Genomic DNA, 26,209 nt, shown 5'->3' with positions numbered 1-26,209 from the left:
GTCACGATGGATTAACTGACCTGACCTCATGCTCATCTTATCATCCTCCACTGGTGCCCCGCCAGCATAAACCGTTAACGCAGGCGGATGCACCATTCCAATATCATACAATAAAGGGAAGGATATTGTTAGTAATGTGGACTAATAACGCCTTTTGATAGCAATGTACCATGTCTGAATAACCTCCACGCGATTCCCCCTGGAAAGCATCATGGTAAATTGCTATTTGCCTAGATAGGCTAACTGACCTGACTTCATTCTCACTTTATAATCCTCCACTGGTGCCCCGCCAGCGTAAGCCTAATGGCTTTGCGCTAATGCGCAGGCAGGTGCATCATTCTACTATATCACCAATTAAAAAATGCTTATCTACATAGAACATAAAAATCCTAAAACAATTATTAACTAATATGATGCCCTCGAAAAAAAGGTTATTCAACTTTCGATATACTTACTCATAAAAACCAATTATGCACACTTAAGTATATTATGTGTGCCAGTAAAGGCTCAAGCCTTTTTGCTGAATAGGATTCTCTGTAGATATCGATAAATAAACATTTATTTTAATCGACAAATATTGTTTAAATATCATATTTCTGTATATTATAGCTATGTACCTATATTTTAATTACGTGACGATTAGGTTCATTATCATTAGCAGTTCATACAAAAATCGTACATATTTCTTATAATGCAGGATTTATGAAATACCATGTGGATATTCATGTAAATAGGGTAACTGGGATAGTGATCTATGTTGCCCTATTTACATTTATGGACACGATTGACCTCCACTCGGTCCCTCCTAGAAACCATCGTGGTAAATGCTTAGTAACATGTAAATATCCCAGTTTGTCACCACATTTGTCAATAAATCGAGTAAAATATAATAGCAATCATTCCCGACTTGTGACAATTTTATAGGGTTCAGTATTAATATACGATGATACACTTAACATATGATAAACTAATGATATTGAAAAACAAGTTCAACAAGTTCCTACCCTTTACAATCCACTAGACCAGCTCTACCGGTCGCGCTGCATTTAACAGAATCAAGTCCTGGGATATAATGAACCCTAAGATTTCAATATAGAAAACCTATTATGGTTTTATATTGGAACTATTATTTGTTGGAACTTCACCTCTAATAAATAATGCATAATCACTGTTTTCGTCTGTCTATGTATCGTAAATAGACAATCTCCATAACATACACTGTAAATAATTATTCGTCAGTTGATTAATATAAAATCTTTATAAGTTATATATATTATAATTTTAAAAAGTTATACAGTAATATAACAATGTAATAATATTATATTTTTAAAACGGTTCAAGTATTTTCAATACAAGTACCCATATATTAAGTAGATATTATCGTCACAGAAACTTCGGAGATAAGAATCGTTAAAATTTCTGAAAAGATAGTAGTAGAATGGTACATTTTTCTTTATATTTCCTAGAAAATACAAACTTTTTAGTAATAAAACAGTTTTAGTAATAAAAGTAGAGGTAAATACTCTGCACAAAATGAACCCGGAAACAGAACGGGGAACTGAAAACGAACCAATGCGTTAAACCGCCACACCATTAAGATCGTTTGTAATAATCTTGCATAATCCCCCTGTCTCACCCCGTAGGATTATGGAGTTAACGTGCTGGTTGAGTGACTACTAGGGTAGTTACTTACTTCAGTATTTAAAAAAACTTCTAGCATCTAACAAATCTATTAAATCTATCCTTTTGTTGCGAACTTATTTTCTTTAGTTGGATTAAAGTCACCAATCCATCACCATCAAATAATACCTATACATTTTAGAAATAGACAATCTTTTTTTTAAATAACCTTAGTATAAGCATTTTTAATAGTCAAATTTTTTTATACTACCACTCCTTCGGCAGACTCCTCACATGAAGAACGAGTAAGAAACTTGCATGTTGCTGTTTTAAATAAATATTGTTCAGCATTACAGTTATAACATTTGTGGGAATATGAACTGCCAAATAGCAAGATTAACGAAGTAAATAAGTATAATAATTCCTTTAGTAGCAAATTGAATCAATCATAGTTCAGAGCAGATCGGTCCCTACAAGCAGCACCTGTCCAAGAGTATAACGGGTGAGCAAGTCATCACTGCGCTCAACCATATTTTAGGGAGCCCAATGTTACATCCCACCACGCCACCACCTGTCTAGATATCATCAAGATCCGCATCACGCGTGGCGAATGTTACTTAGTATTCGAAGGTTGTCGCACCACCGCGACCACTGTTAACTTATTTGGTCCTGAGCTGATTCCGAATCACAATTGTTATTGTGCAATACAACGGCCTTTGACCATACACGATACGTGCGTCTCAGTAACTAAAACCAGGCCTGCACAATGTAACTCAGCAAATCTTACTAATATTATAAATGCGAAAAATTGTATGGATGGATGGAAGTTTGTTACTCTTACGCGCAAAAACTACAGAACCGATTTTGATGAAACTTTACAGTAATATAGCTTATACATCAGAATAACATATAGGCTATAAATTTCATACGAATAAAACCGAGTGCCTCCGCTAACGGTTTACAAGGGCTAGGCACTAGTGGAGGAAGAGGGGCATGAGCTCAGGTCAGTTATCCCATGATTTCCAAGGAGAAGCGTTATAAATTCCTGGTGAATTTGCCACGATATACTAACCTGCCCTCATACTCATCTTATGACCAACGTGAACTGTTGGCACAGACGGGAGCGCCATTTCATTAACATCCATTAAAATATAACGATCCTCTTCCCTCTCCCCTCAGGTGAGAGTAGTAAGAAATATTGTCAACTGCTGAGGTTGTGGTGAAGATGTAAATCCAAAGGTATTAAAAAATGAACTTACCGTCCGTCGTACTTTCTTTTAAATTATTAAAACTGTCAAAAAGAAAAGACAGAGTACTTCATCAGTTATAATTTACGTAGTAAATATTACGTGTATAATTTACTAGACGTCGATCGTTCAATGCATAAGTTTTGTCTGTAGTTTTTTTTTTTTGTTAGCGTAGTTTTATTATATGTAGATTAAAATATTTATTAAATTAATATTTCTGCTGACTAAATTTGTCACACAAAGTGCAACCGACCTCATTGTTCGTGAAGTCTTTGAACCAATTACGTTTGTCACTAATTGGTATTCTGATGTTCAAATCTCGCTCATGTATTGTAATATCGTTGCATATTGTCTTAGTAACAAAGGTATACGAATGAATTCTATATACGATGCAAAGAAGTGCATATAGTTAATTGCATTGTTTATAAATCTATTAACATTCGACGCATGGAAACATCGCTGTATCAATAATAAGAATCTAAAGCCAATATTTTAATTAGGAATCGAGCATTACTTATTAAGTACCTGCAGTGAGTTAAGTTACTGAGTATCATTCCTCGTTTCTCAGCGTACTAACGGATAAAGTAATGTAGAGATATATAAGGGAACAAAAATTCGAATAATCAATTAAAAACAGTTAAAGGATCTTCAAGATATGTTGAGAAGATTTTGTTTTACACATAATAATTCAATTAGAAGACAAATATAATTTTTAATTTAATTATTTCGTCTATTCATAGTAATAACATGAATAGACTAAATATTATATATATACATAATATGTACACACTATTCCGCCTAAATTTAGTATAAAAATTAGCAAAGAGTGATAATGAGTAAAATTGTATCTGGTATCGCAAACAATAATTAATTTACATTATGGAGAGAACCTATGCTAAGTAATGAAACATAAACCAGTTATAATGATGATAATACTTACCACAATATTATACAGATTGATAAATATATAATATGAAACTCTCTATATATCTTAATTTTATTTTTTCAGCAATGTCCGCTACATTACTGAAAAAATAAAATTTCAAACGATGCCTAAAGTTGTCACCCGTAGCAGCACTGAATCAATTTAATAAGATTAAATAAACATTAATTTGGTTTATTTAATGGTATTTGCAGAAGGCAAAACTTTAATTTACAACTCCGTAACTTTTTGTGATAATCCGGTGTAGAGAAACTGTTTTAAATTAAAATCTGGTTTATTTAGTTAATTGGATTTGTACCGTTTAATATTTGTATTACCTCTTCCCATTCAATTTATTATATTAATACTGATCTCTTTACTCAATATTGCAATTATCATTACCACTATCATACCGTCATTATTATTACTACTACATATTAAAGATTATTTTTTAAATAATTGTTATTACTACAATTATCAAAATCAGAGCTCAAAAAGGTGAGATTTTTTGTTACATTTAAGCGACTTAACTTATGTAATATTTTATTTATAACATTAGACTTTAATATCAGGAAATAAAAAAGATGAAAGAAAATATATACATATTTGAAATTAAGTTTTTTGTACTATACGTTGATAATAGCGTAACCAATTTAAATTTGACATACGTGTAAAATTTGGCATAGGGAAGAATATAAGATATATGAAAGACAATCATTTTGTCGTCGTCACGCCTACGGTATCACGTCATATTTCTAAGCCATCTGCATGGACTTAACTTCCTGCAATAAAATGAGGTCGTCACTCCATCTAGTAAACGTGATGTACTAATGTCATACTGATCCTTTAGTGCGAAGTCATATACTTCCTATCTATTCATATTGAAGCAAATAAATTTTAATTATATTTCATATTATTCCCTGAAGGTTGATAGTAAATAGTATATTCTCCAGTGTACAGACGTCCTACACTGATATATATTAGCTGAGTATGTCTCTGTTTAATTGATAAATAAGTCAAAAACTTCCTCGTAGAAAATTTATAGGATGTATTCAAAACAAAAGACATGCAATGCAATGAAAAAATATTTGTTAAGCGAGAATGCTCTTAAAGTGAATTTGATAAAATGATTATTAGCTCACTGTTTTGTTTTGTGACTGTTTCGTCAAAGAATTCATTCAATTTACAAGTTCATTTCTAAGACTTCAATTTTAAAACACTATGCATTTATCAGTTTTTAATTCTGTTTATTTTGTTACAGATAAAAAAAAAAGAAACATTTGTTTATTTTTAATATTCAGGCATAAATTTTGACGATTGTAAAAATAATAATGAATATTTGTTCCATTATAAAAAAAATTGAAATTTTAAAATATTAGGAGTCTCTGCTTGTTTGATCAAAGGTAATTTTAGAAAAATTTTACATTTATCTTTTAGATGGGTCACCGCGTTCCGAGATATTCGAGTTTACTGTGGGGTGTCTGCATCCCGAGTTCCTGCAGCAGTTTCGACCTGGAAGAGGAGCTTTCTCAAAGATTAGCCGACCTTGGTATGACTGTCAAGGTTCATAACACTATGTGCACTGTGAAGAATAGAAATAGACCATACTCATTCGGCAAGACACTATCGATGTAAGTATTAGACGACGGCAGTATTGCTGGCGTGGCATCTAATAAAAAGAAAACAAATTAGACCCAGTTCCAATTCCTTACTTCACTTTTTGATTGAGTTGTAATCTACACATTTTTATAAAATCATTTAATTGTCTATTAAAATGTTTGTACCGAACTACTTATTAAAATAAAGTTAAATTTTAGAAAATAGATTCATGTTATACTCGTATTTATTAAAGGATTTGTTTAGATTTATAAAAGTTAATCTAATAATATTTTAAATTAATAAAAAAATTATAAAATTTGAAATAAACGACACCATGCGTGAAAAACCGTGTAATCCTTTACTAGGAATTAGATTCTCATATTCTGTTTAACCCAAGGGATATAGATTAAAACACAGAATAATTATTTTATAATTTTCTATAACCAATATTAAAACGAGATACCTACGCACCTTTTACAGCTAAACATCTGATATCTATATTTTATACTTAATTTCCTCTTTCAGTACATTCTTCCTAGCAGTAATTCTTTTACTGAGCTTGGGAACGATGCTCGACGATGGAAAAGAAGGGACTACAAATTTCGAAAAGTTGCTCAATGCTTTTTCATTAAAACGCAATTTTAAAAAAGTATTCGATCTATCGGACGCCCCAACTAGAGTCAAAGGTGTCGACGCATTTAGAGGTATCAATGCCTTTGCCCTGCTCATCGCCCATAAATCTATGGCAATGGCGCACAACCCTTATGTCAACAAGGTCGAGTACTCTGCGGTAAGATTTTTTTTCTTAATGTACCTACTTCATAGAAATCCAATTATTTGCAACGTTAACAATTTTATTCGCATGACATAAATTGTTTGAACAACCTGGATAATGAATATAATATAAGACTGCTACCGAATAATTTCCTGATAATTTGGATGATTTCTTTTAAAATTGACCACATCGATAATTGAATCTAGTGCTCGTATATCAAAGAGACGAATATTGCAAGAAAGTCATAAATTCAACAATTGATATGCCTTGTAACTCACCAACTGTTCCCCCTATCTGTACTTTCATTTTCTTCCATCTACGAGAATAATTTATTATTTATCGTTCAAAATTCTATTCCCATTCGTACCGATGAAATGGATTTATAGGGAAAACATATATGATACCATTGGTTGTGCCTACTATTTTTTGCATGGTTTGGAATACAAAGTAGTCTGAAATGTTGAACCGGAAAAAAGTTACGTTAACTTTTATTAAAATGCGGTTGATACTCTCAATCATACAGAAAGACTGATATAATATAGGACAGTTTAAATAGTAGCCTATAAAAATAGTCTGTGGTGAATCGAAGTAAACTACGTACATATGTCACTCCTTTTTATTATCAGGATATCGTAAATCAACTAAAAGAATAAAGCATAGCTAAACCTATATGTAATGCAAAGGAAAACTTGGAATTAAAAACTCAAAACTAAGCACCATGTCACATGTGGGAAATTAACAAATGCGTCTACACAAAGCCGTGTGTAACTAGACTTATTATTAGTAGCCTAATATCATCCTCTGATAAAACCATGTTACATATATAGTAGGAAGTTAACTTTGAAACAATTATCTACTTTTGTCGGTGGAGCAAAATATATTGACATTATAGAGTAGAATGAGGCCGCCAAACTTTTATAATGAACACATTCATTAAAGTCAACGAAGACTATAACATGAAATATCATTGAGTTATTTACATCTGTGGCGCTTCGGTTTTAATAAAGTTTGTCTATTTTATATAAATTCTCCATTTTAGGTGTTCGGCATGCCGTGGGCTGTTATTGGTCGTTCTGCGATATTGTATACAGACAGCTTTCTTTACTTGAGTGGATTTCTGAACGCTCACAATCTATTGCAAGATCTCGAGAGAAAAGGGACGATAGATGTGAAAAACAGACTAATTGGTAGATGGTTTCGGTAAGTTATTGGTATTTTGTGTTTACTCATTTATTTCAAAATGTTCCAAAATATTTACTACTTTGTTCAGTTACGTACTATATGAGGAAAGGTCGCAACAAAGGAACTCTTCGTCTTTTAGAAAATATATGACGTTCAATAAGGTAATATGGTAGTTTATTTCATTGAATTTGCTTTTATAGGAAACGTCTTTGGAGGTTTAGCACGTCGCTTAGCGTTTTCCACTCTGCTTTTCTTTGATGATCATGTGTTTCCCACACTATACAAACAATTGTAATCATGAGTATATTTGTATTGGTCTTGGTGTTTTTATACGTAAATTTATTATGCCTATAAGTTTTCTATCATACATATACAAGCTCTACTTAGTTTAAGACTATATGAACCTATGTTATTTGTCCAGGATTAAGAAATATATTTATATCATTTAATGTCATTAAAATGCTTATGTATATCATAGCATAATTTGTAATCATTGGTGTATCATATCATATAACTTTATTGTTATTTAATGTGATAGTCATTATATTTCAATTAACAATTTTGAGTACACGTGTCCAATATTTACGGATGTAGAAATATTAAACATACGGTATTCGATATAAATATTTTTAAATGTGTCAAGATATTCCTTTCATTATTAACTTTAGTAAACAATACAACCCTAGTAATATATATATCGAAGTTAGTTTACATACTGTAGACATATAATTCAAAGTACTTCATAGATTCGCGTACCTAACAGTAATCTTTATCGATCTTATAAATTGAAAGAAATTACTCACCTTTTTAACGATAACTAGTAACCACCAGCTAATGGTAAAAGACAACATATTATCATGTGACGTCCATGACACTACTCATTCATTACTCATTACCATTCCAGTGGATTAAGATGTCACGCCTCTAATCCTGTAATTTCACTGCCTTATCAACCGAAACATATCTTACGAAGCTAGCTGCTTGGCGGCTGAAATATAATACTGAGGTACACGGACAACTTTTAATGAAGTCTGCCTCATAAAAATTAAGTTACATTGAATTGAAAGACAATGCATGGCCTAATGACGTCACTCCAAATCCAATATGGCGGATATAAAAGAACTTTTTTACTATTTCAGAGTTATTTATTTGCCCTGTACAAGAGATTACATTTAGCTAGTCATTTAGAAAATTATATGTCAATAGTTAATATTAACATTAAGATAAAATTATATTTGATTTTGACATGTATTCATTAATGTGATAAAATGTATTATTTTCAATGTATGACTTTAAGTTCTACTAAATTTCAAAAGTATCAATCAGCTATTTCTTTTGGCAATCGATTATACATCATTAGTTTCAATGGCTATTCATTTATTCATTCTTTATTCCTCTAATAATTGATTCGTTTCAGGCTATTCCCCTTGTTCCTTAGTCTGATGTTGTTCTGTACGTACATTTTGCCTGATGTCAACAATGGACCCCAATGGAACCTGGTGGTGGAAGAACATAGTAGGGTTTGCGAGAAGACCATGTGGAAAAGTTTCCTCTTCATTCACAATTACTTTGGATTCGAAGAAATGGTAAGGTTACTGTCAGTCTTAATCTTAATATATAATATTATAAACGCGAAAATTTGTGAGTATGATAGTTTGTTACTCTTTCACGCAAAAATTACTGAACGGATTTTGATGTAACTTTACAGTAATATAGCTTATGCATCAGAATAACACATATTCTATATTTTTATTGAAATGTATATATTGAAAATTAACGCTAGTGAAACCACAGGCACAACTAGTATACTATAAATTACTAATTATTGAGGTGGTGCTGACCACTCTCATTTATAACATCATGGTGTAATCCTGCTTTATTGCCATCTCTATAGTAAATAATATAACAATACTTGCAGATCTGCTCCAGATACTATATGAATTTTACAGCGTAAAATATTAAAAAAAAATATTTATATTTCAATGAAGGATTAATAATAATACTTTGTATATCCAATTGTACCGACCAGATATTTTACTAGAGGAACGCTTTTTGCACAGTCATCAGCATGAATATCTCCTTACTTATACACCTTTAATAATATACTACCTATTCGATAAAAAAAGATTCATCAATGCCAACTCAGAGATATGGCAAATAGAATGACCACGATAAAAATAATATACATTTCTAATTTTACCGGCTTCATCCTTATGACTATGGTTAACCGGGATAACTCGCTTTTTATTTTTTATCGTGTAGAAAATCTTCAATAGATCGTCTTATATCTAAGGGGTGTGGACTGTGGGATTCTAACCCACAGTGTACCTCCGAGCATCATTGTGGAGTCGTGAGATCCTGTTAACACCTGTTGCCTGGTGATATTGGCCTGTATCGCAAATATAACGTTTACCAAATTTTGTAAAGAATATCAAATGCACTTTAAAGTAAATAGACTGCATAACAATCGACAATATAGTTTCACATCCGGTAAATTAACTACTGAAGCTAGTGTAGCTCTCATGAGACATATATTTGATTCTTGGGAGAGTCTTAGAATGCTATCAGTGTACTCTGTGATCTCTCAAATGCATTTGCGTTGAGTATTAGTATAGTCTTTATAAAGACTAATTAAACCTATATGATGAAAAATAAATAGATGCACATTTTCTTTAATAATATTAATTAAGATTTTCAAGCAACATGTTCGCAACTATGTAGCATGACTAACAAGTTATTAATCGTCGTATGCAATACAGTTTTCACTATCTGTCTATTAAACAATAGCGCCTTATTATTGAAGTTACTCTAGTTCCCACTAGTTATATAACGTTACTGTGCCACCCACATTGTCATCTAGGGTACTGTGATTTGTGTCAAATACCTAAATACCTATCGTGAATTGTACCTGTGTGTATATGATATAAGACAATCGGCAATGTACTGATAGTGTGGCCATTTTATAATAAAATTTAATAAATTCGCACCCTACTCAAAAAATATATCGAGTGATTTAATCCTACAATAGATAAAGTATATCCTATTTCATTTAACATTAACACAATAAAAACGAATACCTTATTTTCCATCTGATCAATCTCCTGAGAAACCCTGTTTCTTCAGAAATTGATCAGAATGATGTAAGTTTTTTGGGGGTATATTCACTTATATATCTATTCTATAATTCTAAAAAAAATCGTTATTTAATCATATAATATTATTATTACATATAATATTTCTTCAATCACCATTACTAAGATGCAAGTAGATAAGAATCGCAAATAAGCAAATGTTTTCTTGCATTTGCGTCGAGGTAGTTGAGCGTTGTTCTCCTACACGCCTCTTATGACATCTTAGCAAAAAAATTACAATGACACACAGGATTTGTTATAATGATGTGTTAGAAGGTTGAATTAAATTGGATTCAATTAAAAGTAACTTGTTGAAAATGTCTTCATTTATTGTTATGTCTCACCATAGACTAATTATTGCATAGACAACTTAAATAATAAACACTATACTCATTCTAGAAAAGGATTATTATTCTCTTACCACGTGGATAGATAGGGATCTATCTATTCATCTATCCTCATGCCAGATTTCAGTGTAAATAGAGTATGGACACTTCTAATAAGTCCATAAGGATCACCCTATTTTACATGATACTACTTATTCCAGGCATTTTACCGCGGTCCCAAATCCCAACTGAGCCACATTATTATCTGAAATCGATTAATCATAATCCTTGGAAGCAACTGCTTATTACTAATGACATTAAGTCATTAGCCTCATTCAAAACAGTTTGACTCACTTAGTGATTCCGTTTGACATATCTAATTAGCTTTTTAATTATGGTTAATTAATTCGACTATTAGTATACATGATTTTAACTTAAATGTGTAATACGGGAACCTGCTAATTTGTTTCGAAATAATATTATGGTGACTGGACACAAATAAAACCTACTATAGTATTAAATAATAGTTTTACGAGTAAATTGTAAAAGTAGCATGGTGAAGAAAGTTTGTTCAGTATGAAATTGCTCACATGCTAAAAAAATAAATTATATTATTTAACTAATTGCTTATAATGTATAATATTAAAATAGAATAAAGTAATTTCATCTTTCATAAAAATGTGAATAGTATTACCTGTTCTTATGGATTTTTAATCGTATTTAAGAACAATATCTTAATATTCTCATAGATTGTAAAACGCCTACAAAATAAATATAGCAAAAACAAAGAACTGCAACTGATATCAAAGGTTTGTTTTCTTAATCAATAGAATTTACGTAGTTCCTTTTTAATAGAATTTTGTCATAATTGATAATCTTTTTTTAAAGGTCCTTATTTTTATAATTAGAATTTTTAGAGAAAGTTTTGTGGTTTAATTAAATTATATTCCTCATGCTTTCACTCCTGTTAAAATATGGTACGATTATATACGTAGCATTTAATATAGAGGAATATATGGAATACTTTTTACGCCAATCAATAATGGTCATACGGACGAAGTATCTGACAAAAAGTTAGTATTTAAAAAGTATATTTCTAAACCTTAGAAACATATAAAACTGCCATAAGGCTACGGCAACCGTTTTACTATCAAATGGATTTTGGATAGACCGTTTGCTTATTTGCCAATATTCTGTTAAAAAATAATTAAAAATAGCTACTTTTTAGAGTAAACTTAACTGAATCTTTATTAATTTATACACTTATTTTGTTAATCAACAAATCGAATAAATTCATTTTACGCAAATAGAAACATATTTGAGTTGGGATGTCACTTATGGGCTTGTGGCATATTTTTTTTAAATATGGTCATTTCATTTCGAATTACGATTTAGTTATCCCAAATGTTTAGTTAATTGTAGTATTTTACTTTTGCTACGTCTGTTGTTCTTAAAGGTATTATAACGGTTGATGTACAATTAGATTAAGATTAATTAGAGAATTTAAGATTTTAAAGTAACGAAAAATAAGGACTTATTTTTATGCTACTTTAAATAAGCAGTATTTTCACTTTTAAATTGTATAAAAACCGAATTGTTTTTTTTTCTATTGTTTTATTTCAGACTCGATGGCACATAAATAAGGTATGTGTGGAAATTAATTTGCGTATCTTTTTCAGTGTCTCACCCATACCCATCAGCTGGGTATGGACATGCAGCTGTACGTGGCGACCTTACCTCTAATGCTGGTGCTGGTCAGGTCGCGTACCCTTGGTCTGTCATTGATCCTCGCCGTCGCGGTAGCCTCCACAGTCTTAAGATATCTTGCCGTACATTGGTATCAAATCAGCATGTTCGTGTACTATGGCATTTCGTGAGTATCCTTCGAATGTTTAGTTTCTTTTTTGAATAGATATGACGATATACTGATACTCAACTGATATGAAAAAATAGAAAATAAGAAGTTTAGTCGAGTGTCTTACCAATTCTTCGCAACTGAAATGGAGTTGTTATAAAACTAAATAAAACAACGTTTTAATTATTTTTATAACAACTCAATAAAAATAAACAAAACATTGTAAGATCCCATGATTTTTCTTAATTATGCGTATAAATAATGTCCGCGTTACATTTATAACAGTATATATGTATATAGCTATGAGCTATGAATATGAACTGCATCATTTTTTATTGCTGCGGCACACACACATGCAGCTTTACCCATATTATATTGTATTGGTCTAAATATTCTGTATTGCTTACTAATCGTAATTAAACCTATATCTGTAGACTTAGAAACAAATAAAAATGATTATCTATCTATATATATATATATATATATAAATAGCTAACGGATCTAAACGGTTCGCTATGCGAATAAATGATTTTGACAAAACTTTTAACTGCAGACAGTCCCCTGGGAACCATTGTGATAATTTCCTGTTGAATTTATCCCTACTGGCCTACTGATCTGACTTAATCTTAATCCCGTCAACCACCCCTGGTGGACCGCCAGTTTGGTTATACACTGTAGTACCAGTGGTGGACTGCGAATGGTGAACCACCACCATTTGCGGAGGCGGACTATATATCACAGATAATAAATAACAATATGGACGTTTCACATAATTTTCAATTTAATTCTGTATCAAGTTATAATTTGATAGCGATACAACGGTTAAATGTTAATTAATAAGATATTACGACGCATTAAATTGAGACGCAAAACTGAATTGTAAGGTGTATCTTCCTAAAATTGAAATGGGAAAATTCCCGGGACGGTCGATTTAGAGGGGCGACCTGCAAGTTGCGGCTTACCTAAACGTTTATGATTTAGTAGCGAACCAATATATTTTCCTGGCGAGCAGAATTTTGGAAATACATTATTGGTTGAAGCATTCCCGGGGGTAAATAGATACAGATGTATATATGTAAATACCTATAACATCGCTACATTCACTTCTACACTTATATACACTGAAATAAAATTTTGTACAGACAAGTAAACTCCGCAAAATTTACTTACGGTAAACAATGTTAATTCTAAACTTGTGTAATCAAGTAGTGAAATGGACTTCTGTAAAATAATACCTAATTCGATTAAATAGAATTAATTCTTTTAGACATTTTTACCAGTCACATGATTACTAAAAAAACGGATATGTAAAATTGACCACCGGTGTTTAGCAATAATCTTGTTTATCTTTCAGAAGAAATTCTCAAAATGGTTTTAAATAGATATATCTTATTAAAATTCGTTGCGTGGTTTAGAAGAAGTAAGCGGTAAAAAATACTATCATAAGCGGTAAAAAATACTAAAAACAGCGACTTTGCTTTATACCATCTCTTACTGGATGAGTATATATTTTTTTATTAGGGGTTTTGGACTATTGTCAGAGAGGTTAAAGAGTAATCGTCTATCGTGGTATGGGCATGTATGTAATGCGTAGGAATGAAGATCATATCAACATAAGGACGGTGTTACATATGAATGTGGATGGTTATAAGGGTAGAGGAAGACCGAAAAAGAGATGGATGGACTTTGTGAAAGATGATATGGTGATAAAGGGAGTAAATAACGGGATGACTGCGAACAGAGATGAATGGAAGAGAAAAACATATTACGCCGACCCCAAATAAATGGGATAAGGAAGAAGCAGATGATGATGGACTATTGTCAGGTGCTAAGAGCTGTGACACTGGGGACCTGCATAGATCTATTGGTCTCGCCCTATGAGTGTACAATTAATATTTTTTATTAATTGTACACTCACAGGTATAATGAAAAGTGTATTAAGTAAAAAATACTTTTTTAATATGTTGCCTTCTTGGGATTAATATATACTTTTACTTATTCCTGTTTTTTTATAAAAGTACCTTTATCTTAATAATATATTTTTTCTATAAATAATGATGGACAAGCTGCCAGCAACGTGTATGTGTGCTTTATAGTATTGATATATACTATGTGTAATAAAGGTCTAACGGTTGCTGTACTTAGAATATCAAAATATACCTTCATATGCGCGTCCATCATTATAAATGCTCATTCCCATTACGTGACAAAAATTAATTTTACGCTGCACACAATAAACTTTAAATCACAGATAACATAATATTACATACAGATACCCCATCCCATACAAGAAAATGGTTCCTTCCTAACTCGGGCTATTCTTCGGGCTATTTTATTTCGCCACCGTAGCCGCTAGATGTCGCTAGATCTGAAGCAGTTCGGATTACTAGTGGGTGCTTAGTAACAAAGCATGAAAATAGATGGCAGTGAATTCAGTCTACATGACATCTGTTTTGCAAAGATATGTAGGTAACTGTATCGTGTACCTCATTAGGGACGATTCAAGATTCAATGTAAATGTGTAGGTATAATATCGTTAGCCGACACTCTGCAGATATGGCTTATGTGCCAATGTATATACCTATTGTGTTATGGTTTATTTTACATTCCATGCCTATTTTTTTTGATATGTTGTAACGCGTCTGCGCTATACGTATAGCCTGATTTTGATACGTTTATACTCGTACGTATCAAAATCGGGCTATACGATTTTTTATTTCAATCGTTATATGTATGAGACTGATTTTAGCTACAATTAATTTACTGGTATATACCTCATGTATTCTACGATGTACCCCTCTTTTACCTAATGAGAATTCCGCTATATCTTATATATAAATTTTGTATCACAGTGTTAGTTGCCATATTTCTCCCACATTTTGATGAAATTTGATATGTATACTTCCCAGGTCTGAGGTAGGGTTGTTATCTATTTTTTATACCCCTAAGTCATAGGGGTGGCCTACCCCGAAAAAATATTTTTTTGTATTATGGACAATTTTTTATTTATTTATAATGTTACATTGAAAATACATACACGCCTAAATTTTCACCCGTCTTTCACCAACCCCTATTTTTAATAGCGATATTCTTACAAATATTATAAATGCTAAAGTAACTCAGTCTGTCTGTTTGTCTCGCTTTCACGCCAAAACTACTGAACTGATTTAATTGAAATTTGGTAGACAGATAATGTAGACCCTGAGAAAGGCTACTTTTTAATGCGAAAAAGTATTGAAAGGGGAAATGAAAGGCTATATGAGGATATCGTAATTTTTAAAGTCAGATCTTGTAAGATTAAGTGAACAGGGTCGGTCTAGGTTTTTCATTATTAGAAATGTGTAACGGGGTAACACGTTATTTAGTGCGAAATTGTGTATATTACAATAAAATTTAACGAGAAAATATTATAATGATATCACTGGGACACTCATTGCCTTACTACTATATCGTCCGTTAGTCGCGAACTTTCTGGAAACACGAGAGGCGCTATCCTATTGGTCGGTCGGCGCGGTTACCGCGCGTAGATGAGTAGATGAAGTACTTAGACGAGTCTCACGGCGCCGCATATGGGTATTACAAATGTTTTTATTACTAGTAATATTACTCTGTTATCTAAGCAAGTAATGTGTGCTTATTTTGAACTTGATAACATTCTGAATTACTCGTATATCTTTCAATATCTTTAGCGGTATAAACCAGGTTATGTACTACTACTAGTATTGTTAGTGAGGGATAAAGTTGATGAACAAAAATAAAACAATATTCGTATTAAAAATATATTCATCTAATATTTTTGGCATTATTTTTATGTTTCTTCCAAATATAAGGGGTCTGACATGGGGTGTTATGTACCTACATTAAAAAATACTTTTTGAAATGTATGAAAGAAACGTATTGTATGAAATTTTTGAAATGTGTGAAATGTATGCACCTACATTAAAAGATAATTTTTGAAATGTATGAAAGAAATGTATTGTATGAAATTTTTGAAATGTATGAAATGTAAGGACCTACATTAAAAGATAATTTTTGACATGTATGAAATGTATGAAAGAAATGTATGTACCTACATTAAAATATAATTTTTGAAATGTATGAGATGTATGAAAACAATGTATGTACCTACATAAAAAGTTCATTTTTGAAATGTATGAAATGTATGAAAGAAATGTATGTACCTACATTAAAAGATAATTTTTGACATGTATGAAATGTATGAAAGAAATGTATTTTTTTTTTTTTTTTATACCACTTAGGTGGCAAACAAGCATACGGCCCATCTGATGGTAAATGGCTACCGTAGCCTATGGACGCCTGAAACACCAGGGGTGTCACATACGCGTTGCCGACCCTTAAGAAACCTTAATATACCCTTCTTGAAAACCCCCATGCTGTATTCTCTCGAGAAAACCTCGGCAGGTAGTTCATTCCACAATCTAAGTGTACGCGGGAGGAAGCTCCTCTGAAACCGCACTGTACGAGACCACTTAGGTTCCAGCGTGTGGGGATGAATTCCCTGTCGATGGCGAGCGGTGCGATGGTAAAAGGTAGCCGTAGGCATCATGTCAAACAATTCATCAGAACACAGTCCATTGTATATTCGGTAGAACACACAAAGCGATGCGAAGTCTCGCCTCAAGCTAAGTGGTTCGATACCGTTAGAGAGATTGGGATCATCGACAATTCTCATAGCACGTCTCTGAACCGAGTCAAAAGGACCGAGCTGGTATCCAGGTGCTCCTGCCCAAAGATGAGAGCAGTACTCCATGTGCGGCCGAACTTGCGACTTATACAATAGAAGTCTCTGGTTCGCAGTGAAGTACCGCCTCGCTCTATTCAGCACACCGAGCTTTTTGGACGCCAGCTTGACCTTTTCTTCGAGATGACTACGGAACTCAACTGTGCTAGAGATGTCGACACCGAGAATCCCAATGCTCTTAGAGATGGTAATGGACGTGTTCTGGAATTGCGGAGCCACAGCAAAAGGGGTTTTCTTAGCGGTGAACGCGCAGGCTTGTGTCTTGGTAGGGTTGAATTGAACTAAGTTCAATCGCCCCCAATCGGAGACTCTGGTGAGAGTACTCTCGATTTCAGACACAAGCTGTTCGCGCTTTGACTCCACAACGGAAAGAGGGATGTTCGCACGGCCCGTGTAAGACGCGTCCCCAGTACTGTCATCCGCATAGCAATGAATGTCAACCGTAGTTAACAAATCATTAATATGCAGCAAAAACAGTGTCGGGGAGAGAACAGAGCCTTGCGGGACGCCAGCGTTAATGTCCATGCTATTGGAGCAACTACCGTCAACCACGGTTTTGATGCATCTGCCAGACAAAAAACTAGCGACCCATTTGCATAATCCCTCTGGTATTCCGTATGAGGGCAATTTCGATAGGAGACCTTGATGCCAAACCCGATCGAATGCCTTCGCCATATCAAGGCTGACTGCCAACGCCTCACCTTTGCTCTCGATGGCAAGAGCCCAGCGGTGTGTGAGATACACTAAAAGATCACCAGTTGAGCGATTATGGCGAAAGCCATATTGACGATCGCTCAATAAATCGTAATCTTCTAGGTATCTGAGGAGCTGTGTATTAATTACACGCTCCATCACCTTGGAGAGCAAAGATGCGATAGCGATAGGCCTGTAGTTTGATGGGTTTGACCTGTCGCCCTTTTTTGGCACAGGGTGCACAAGGGTGGTCTTCCATGACGACGGAAATTGCCCAGAGGAGTATGAAAGCGCGAAGAGGCGCGTGAGTACGGGACACAACTCAGGAGCACACTTCTTTAGCACCACAGCCGGTATACCGTCTGGCCCGTTCGACTTGTTGACGTCGAGAGACAGCAACTCTCGCCGGACACTCCGTTGTGTTACGGATATTTCCGGCATAGAGTTACCACACCAAGGGATGGTAGTAGGTATGGTGTTCCCAGCGTCTAAAGTCGAATTTGAGGCAAAAAGAGCGCACAACAAATCGGCCTTCTCTTTTGCACTATGTGCCAAGTTATCATCCGGCTTCCGTAGTGGTGGTAAGGACGACTGACTAAAATTACCTTCGGCAGCCTTAGCAAGGGACCAAAAGGCTCGACTTCCAGAAGGATGACGGGCTAATCGCTCCCCAATTTTGCTGACGAAGTCGAATTTGGCTCTAGCAATTACTCTTTTACTAAACCTGGACGCAGCATTTAAATTCCGCCTCGCATCAGATACGCCAACATCCCTGTTGGAACGAGCCGTGGTCCAAGCCTGATAAGCAGTTTCTTTAGCCTGTCTGGCTTCTCTGCATGACCTATTAAACCACGGTCGCTTTTTCGCCCCTGAAGCAACAAGCAGATTTGGAATGAAACATTCCATACCCGCAAGTATGACTTCAGTAACGGCGGCTGTACAGGTATCGACGTCTTCTGATGCAAAGCAGTGCTGCTTCCATGGGTACGACGCGTAAAATTCTCGCAATCTGTCCCAATCTGCTGACTTATAATGCCACATGCGACGTCGACCAGGTGTTCGGTGTGTGGCAGGTTGTGTGCACTGTACTTGGGATCGAATAAGACAGTGATCCGAAGAACCAAGAGGCGCTTCCACGGTGACTGCATATTCGTCCGGACCTGTAGTCAGCAGAAGGTCCAGTAAGGAGCTCGTATGGGTCTCGATATCTGGTATTCTCGTTGGAGAATGAACCAGTTGTGAGAATCCATAGGCCAGGGCAAATTCGTGAGCAGTTCTCCCCGCATGGTCAGTGATTCGAGAACGGAGCCACTCGGTGTGATGGGCATTAAAGTCTCCAAGTATCACTAAATTCGCGGAGGGATATTGCTCGAGAACTTTATCAGACGTGATTTGAAGGTGCTCAAACAGACGAGTCGTGTCCTCGTCACCGCTATGAGACCTGTATAGGCACGCGTAGATACCGGTGTACTCACCCTGATCTACGCGTACCCATAGTACTGACAGGTCTTTTTTTTCTAGGCCAAGAAGGCGGCGACAACAAATATCCTCCCGGACATACAAACATACCCCAGCTCGACGCACAAATTTGTGCTCAAGTGTATACCCGGGATACGTAAGGTACGACGTATCAGCCGGACAGGATATCTGTGTCTCCGTAAGGAACAGAAGGGTCGGCTTGGCGGTCTCGAGATGATGGTGGACCGCATTGATGTTTCCGTGTAGTCCCCTGATGTTACAGAAATCCATATTAATAGTGGATAGGGGTGCCGCTGATTTAATGCGATTCCTTTTCTTTTTTCTGGCCATTTGGGTATTGTTTTTTTAAGGTTGGAGGGGAATGATCGCGCCGGTATTAGAAAGGACAAAGTATGTGTCAATGCACCTCAGTATTGCACAGGTTTGGCAATTTGGTGGCACAGCGGCCGGAAGGGCCCCCGGTCCCCCCACTGGTGTAGCAGCCGGGTCCACTCCGGTCTCCTTCTCCGGCACGACTACTACACCAGGGATTATGCGCAGGCGGTGGTTCAGCCTCCCAGGGCGGAGATTAAGTAATCCCTGGGTTCGGGAACCCAACAACCTGCGGGCGGCCAGCGGTTAGCCGTTTCACCGGGTCTCCCTGAACGCTGTGCCACCACGTCGCGCCTATGCAATCCCGCGGCACTGTTGAACACACAGGTCCTCAACACCAGCACAACCAGTCCCCGCGGGGCTCTGGTCACCTTACACACCACAGGAACACAGTGCTGTCGCAAGTACAACACTATTTGGCTGTGGTTTTCTGCTTGGTGGAGGTACTACGCCAGTTCGGGCCGCCCCAAGTCGAGCAAGATGTATCAAAATACATCAAGCTATGCCCTCCCTTCGATGATATGTACCTACATTAAAAGATAATTTTTGACATGTATGAAATGTATGAAAGAAATGTATGTACCTACATTAAAATATAATTTTTGAAATGTATGAGATGTATGAAAGAAATGTATGTACATTAAAATATAATTTTTGAAATGTATGAGATGTATGAAAGAAATGTATGTACCTACATAAAAAGTTCATTTTTGAAATGTATGAAATGTATGAAATAAATGTATGTACCTACATTAAAAGATAATTTTTGACATGTATGAAATGTATGAAAGAAATGTTTGTACCTACATTAAAATATAATTTTTGAAATGTATGCACCGTACAATAACAATACACGTTAAACATACCACAGAGTCATACGCAAGTTAAAAACAAACTGCTATGATATTAATGAGAAAGGAAAATAAACTTTATGGTATTCGAGTTAGGGTCGATTTCTCTCTTTTTTTAAAACTATTTTAATCTTACCAGTTGCCAGTATTCGAAGACAGCTACGATTCGTACTCGATATTTTAAATTATTATGTAATCGATTTTTCAGTACAAATGTAAATAACCAACGACACTAATAATGTACTACTATATTCCGTTCTTTGAAACGGAATACTGCTATACTTAATACAAAATAATGAAAATTTACTGTTCACAACGACTCATTAAAAGCATCATCGAATAATGCGCTGTAATAAAATCCTGTTATCGATTATTAAAAAAAATCGATAATACATGTATTTATTTTTAATATGACAACACTTCATACATAAGTATTATTGGAAATAGTATTATTTGCTTGTTCGGCTATTTTTAATTTACTTAAACTTTTTTTATATGTTTAATTTACAATAATAATATATTAAGTGCTTATTATTGGAAAATATAAAAAAGACATTTAATTAGGCCGATACAAATGACAACAATGCCATCTATGAAAGCATTTTGAAAACATTGAGCCCCGTATTAGCACTGATTAAAGTGTAATTAAGTACTGGAAAATAACAAAATGAGTAAATATATGAAAATTACTTTTCTAAACGCATTATTTCATTTTAACATGTATATATATTTTTTTAAAAATGGATTAAACTATTTTGAAAACACAGTTTTGTTTTTTAAAACGTTTGCAAAACTATGAAGAATTCCATCGATACCAATCACGCCATCTATATGCAACTTTTAGCAATAATAATGGCTATTTCCTCATTGAGTGCCACTGCTTTAAATAGACAACTCGTAGCTACTTCACTTGTAACCTTATCGGCTTCGTGGTCTATCGGTTTAGCACACCGCTTTAATTTCAATAGTGACGGATTCTATTCTCGCACGACACATATAATTATATTCATGAGTATGATAGTTTGTATTAGGCTGGGTGTTTTATTAATATAAAACACATAGACCAATACAAAAAACGAATGGATTTGCAAAAAAATTGTTTAAGTATGTCTCCAAATTGACTAGTATAAAAAAATAAATTGTTTTGTATAATATATGTACGTACATGCTTTTGAGTTTTACAGTGATTGTTTACTTTTTGTTTCATTATTTTTTCAAATAAACTGTATGTACTGGTATTGAATATTTATATGTATAATATTATTTTGTGTTTCAATGAATAATTAACTATATATAAATATGGTAAATATCTGTAAAGGTTACCTTGTTTTAGTATATAAAATCTAATTATAATGAAATTATTATTACAGAGTACAGAAATTGTTAGACGCAGCAAGGTACTCCTACATACTGCCCACACACCGCGCTACGATATACCTCATAGGTGTAGCTATGGCGTACTTTATGCGCACTAAGAAGCTCAATTTTGTTTTGAGTAACGTAAGTTTATCTAAATTACATGCTAAATTATATGTTCGCTTAAGAATTTCGTAATACGTTCGCGATTTAGTGTTTTTCAATTAATATCACTTGCTAGATGTCATGACATCATGCAGCATTTCAGTTTAAAGGCATGCCTTTCAATTGTAACACAGCTTACAAAATAAGTTGGCGACAGAAATTGATGAGACATGTCTCTGTCTCACATACCGATTTTGACCTATTTCTACAAAATTATATCAAATGATTTAATACTAACTTCGTTACCATGATTAACCAATGAAAAAAAAATGTTTTATAAAATAATATAGTATAGAATAATAATTATTAAACTTTCGCGTTTAGTACACTCACTGCCGGTGCCGGCAGTTTATTCGAACTACCGCCATTAGATTGTCCGAAATAATCGCGACACTCAGTACTCCGTATACTAATTAACGCAGATGATAACTTTAAACCATCTTGCCACTTAAAATTGAATTATTTATTTATTTTTATGACTGTACTATTCGTGAGTATCGGTGACTATCAGTAGAAAGGAGACGCATGCAGTTCTATCCTGTGATCCGCTTAACTATATTTATAATAGTATAGTATGTTGGTAATTGCAGACTCAAGTGAGGTTATTGTGGGCGGCGTGCTTCGCCCTAGCCGCGTTTACAATTGTCAGCCCCTACGAGATGGGGCTGGAGGGCTACCAGTACGAACCAGAGCAGGCCGCATCATTCGCCACCTACTCACCGATCCTCTGGGGACTGTTCATGTGTATGGCGCATTGGGCCATTTGTAATAATTATGCTGGTAGGTATCTTATTCTATTTTTTCTATTACACAATCCAATTAGAAATTATAGTTTACTATAAATACTACTACTACTAAATTTGTTGAAAGTAAATGTAATTAATATAAATTGGAATAAAAAGTGATTTTTTTATATTATATGATAATGCAAAGGTGCATCCGCTTGTGCTAATGGTTTATGCTGGCGGAGCACCAGTGGACGATGATATGTTAAGCGTGAAGTTAGGACTGTTAGTCCATCGTGACAAATTCACCAAGACCTTAGTATCATGGTTTCTAGGGGGAACCACGTGAAGGTCAATCTAACATTGTACATTACTAGCAATAGACTTATTAGTCCACATTACTAATAATCCCTTTCCTACCTTCTATGTGTATTATGTACGTTTTTAAAAAAAATGTCCAGATACAATTTAGTATGTATAACAATAACTTACGCTACATTTCCAGGTCTTGGTACAGCAATTATTGAATTACCTGTGTTCAAGTTCTTCAACAAGATTTCATACGGTGTATACTTGACCCAGTTCCCCATTTTCTTCTACAATGTCGGAGTACAGAGACATGCTGAATATTATTCACCGATACTTCTGGTAAGCTTCACATTTCAAGCCTCAAAGGAAAGAATCAAATCAAAATATCCTTATACATATAGGTCTAGTACAGTCTCTCATGATATGTCAAATCTACCGTCAGTTCAGAATGATTTCGAGCTAAGAAGAACTAACAAGTAATTCAGCTCTTATTCTTTTCAAATGAGCTTTACAATTGCAATAATATAGATTCATTTCATTTAAAGATTCATTTCATTCCATTTTAAATTCATTATTTATTATTATTAGGGAGAATGTAGTGACCACGTGTATATGCTATCGTATGTTTGGTAAAATAAAATTATCAGTAACCGTAATCCGAACAGTTCAGTTCTCAACTACTGTCCAGTTCAGTTAAATAATTTAGTTACCGCTGCTAACGTCGCAATTTGTAGTACATAACCGTAGTTTTGGGACGAATTAAAACTAAATTCGTATCATTGTATTTTAGGTTCACGCCCCAGAGATGTTAAGCATCTTAGTGATATCAATATTGACGACTGTAGCTATTGAGATGCCATTCAATCAAGTCTACAGGATATATTTTGGTAAGTACGTGTTTATCTAGGTAATTATGAGGTTTGTATTGTATTGTTTGTACCTGAATATGGAACTATGTATTTATTCCTAAGACCAACGTACGTAAACCCATATTATGCAAAGCAAATTAAACAAAATAGTAAATTTTTGAGATAAAATTAAACATTTTATTTTAAAAATTTACTATTTTGTCTATTAGTATTTATTGTTTTAAGTGTCTAATCTTCAAATCTAATCCAAATTTTAGTCAGAGTCCTCGTATTGCATATAGCTTCTATGACAGTGTTTCGTTTTTAAAGTATGTAATTTAACAGTGACAAATAGATTCAGTATTATTACCAATGTGACTGTCATCATTACATTATCTTACTTTGTACAATCTTATTTTTGTGTTCCGATAAAGATTATTATTATTATATGCCTTACACACTTGCATTAAAAGATTACAATTATCAGTATGTACCATATCAGATTGATCCATTTTTCTCTGGAAACCATCGTGATAAATTCATGGTGAATATACCTCGATGGGCTAACTGACCTGGCCTTATGATGAGCATCTTATCATCCTCTAATTGCGCCCCGCCAGCGTATACCGTTAGCGCAGGAGGGTGCACCATTCTATTATCATCTATAAGATTATAGTTCTCAGATCCCTACTAGACATATAAACATTTAAAATACAAGTTAAAAAGATTAATACGATTAATAATTATTTTTTAATTTTTCAGGAAAATCGCAGAATAAATTAAAGGACAAATAGAAGTGGAATGTCAATGACTAGATTAAGTTTTAGACTAATGTGTACATATTTATAACATTAAGCCAGACATCACGTATTCACGTAATTAGCATGTAGATGATTTTGACTATTTTTATACCTGATGATTACTATAATGTAGAATAGATTAAGTTATTTGAATGAAATAAAGCAGGGTTTAGTACTATATTTATTGACTTCGTTTACATTTTCGCATATACTTCGACCTGAATAGGATCTTATTGAACTTGAATTATTAAAATTATGCTAAAACTAAACTTAACCACAGTGTAAGTTGAATACCATTTGATATATAATAATAATACAAATTCTTATTAGCAGTTTTATTTAAAAAGAAACACAATTTCCACCTTATTTTTACTACATAGGTTTGGTACCGGTGTGTTGTTTTCACACAAGGTCACATCTTGAGCGGAGCGCGTTTATTCTTAAAAAGTCTTCCTTGACCGAACGGATTTTTTAAGAGGTAAACGATGGAGGTACGAAGTTGGGCTTTCGATGAAATTTTGGTCTCAATCGGTCAAGCCGTTACAGAGGAGTAGCGTTACAAAGAGTGCAAATTTGATCTCTAAGATCACTACGCACTTCACTCTCCGCTCAATTAATATATCTTTTTTTATTATTGTAATCATAATATCTTTTTACGTAATTTTTAATCAGCCTTAACAATTATCTTAATATATAAAAGTAATTAATAAAGTATATTTTATACGTAATAAAGTATGTATAAAAGTAATTAGCAATATTTACTACGCCTACTCGAAAATTAATAATAATTATAACCATTGATCAACTGGACAAAGCGACGACGGCATGCAATTCAATACTGATTTTCCAGGAAAGGTTCTATCTTTTATAAATACTTTTTTCAAAAAAAATATTAGGTTGTTCGGAAAGTAATTTCGTTTTTTCCTAATTTAGGATTTAATTGTATTTTTTCACAACATTTTCCGATAAACCTAATATAACAAATAGACCTTTTCCGGGAAATCCAGTATTAAATTGCAATATCATCTGTTTTCATAAATTATTTTATTATATTTATGAAAATAATAGTTGACGATTTGTTAAGTATGGAAATATTAGGTATATATATTATTTAATATAAAATCGAGATTAATATACAAATTTAAAAGTAATAAGAGAATTATCTGGAGATGTATATATGTATAATTATATA

General features: G+C 33.8%; 1 protein-coding gene across 1 annotated transcript in view; it reads left to right on the top strand.

Annotated features, from left to right (window-relative positions):
- The window catches only part of LOC131853243 (nose resistant to fluoxetine protein 6-like), a 36,920-nt gene extending 11,580 nt beyond the window's left edge, over positions 1–25,340 (top strand). The window contains exons 3-12 of the mRNA XM_059204084.1: positions 5,227–5,420; positions 5,914–6,178; positions 7,203–7,363; positions 8,763–8,931; positions 12,482–12,675; positions 22,185–22,314; positions 22,926–23,115; positions 23,566–23,708; positions 24,160–24,256; positions 24,980–25,340. Coding sequence (XP_059060067.1) covers positions 5,227–5,420; positions 5,914–6,178; positions 7,203–7,363; positions 8,763–8,931; positions 12,482–12,675; positions 22,185–22,314; positions 22,926–23,115; positions 23,566–23,708; positions 24,160–24,256; positions 24,980–25,011 — 1,575 coding nt within the window. The 3' untranslated portion in view covers positions 25,012–25,340. The remainder of the gene's footprint in view (positions 1–5,226; positions 5,421–5,913; positions 6,179–7,202; positions 7,364–8,762; positions 8,932–12,481; positions 12,676–22,184; positions 22,315–22,925; positions 23,116–23,565; positions 23,709–24,159; positions 24,257–24,979) is intronic.
- The last annotated feature ends 869 nt before the right edge of the window (positions 25,341–26,209 follow it).

The sequence above is a fragment of the Achroia grisella genome, unplaced genomic scaffold (genome assembly GCF_030625045.1).
Source record: "Achroia grisella isolate CSIRO2021 unplaced genomic scaffold, CSIRO_AGI_Agris_v1 utg900, whole genome shotgun sequence".
In the NCBI taxonomy this organism is placed as follows: Eukaryota; Metazoa; Arthropoda; class Insecta; order Lepidoptera; family Pyralidae; genus Achroia; species Achroia grisella.
The sequence above is the reverse complement of the archived record's forward strand: the minus strand, read 5'-3'. Positions and strand labels throughout refer to the sequence as shown.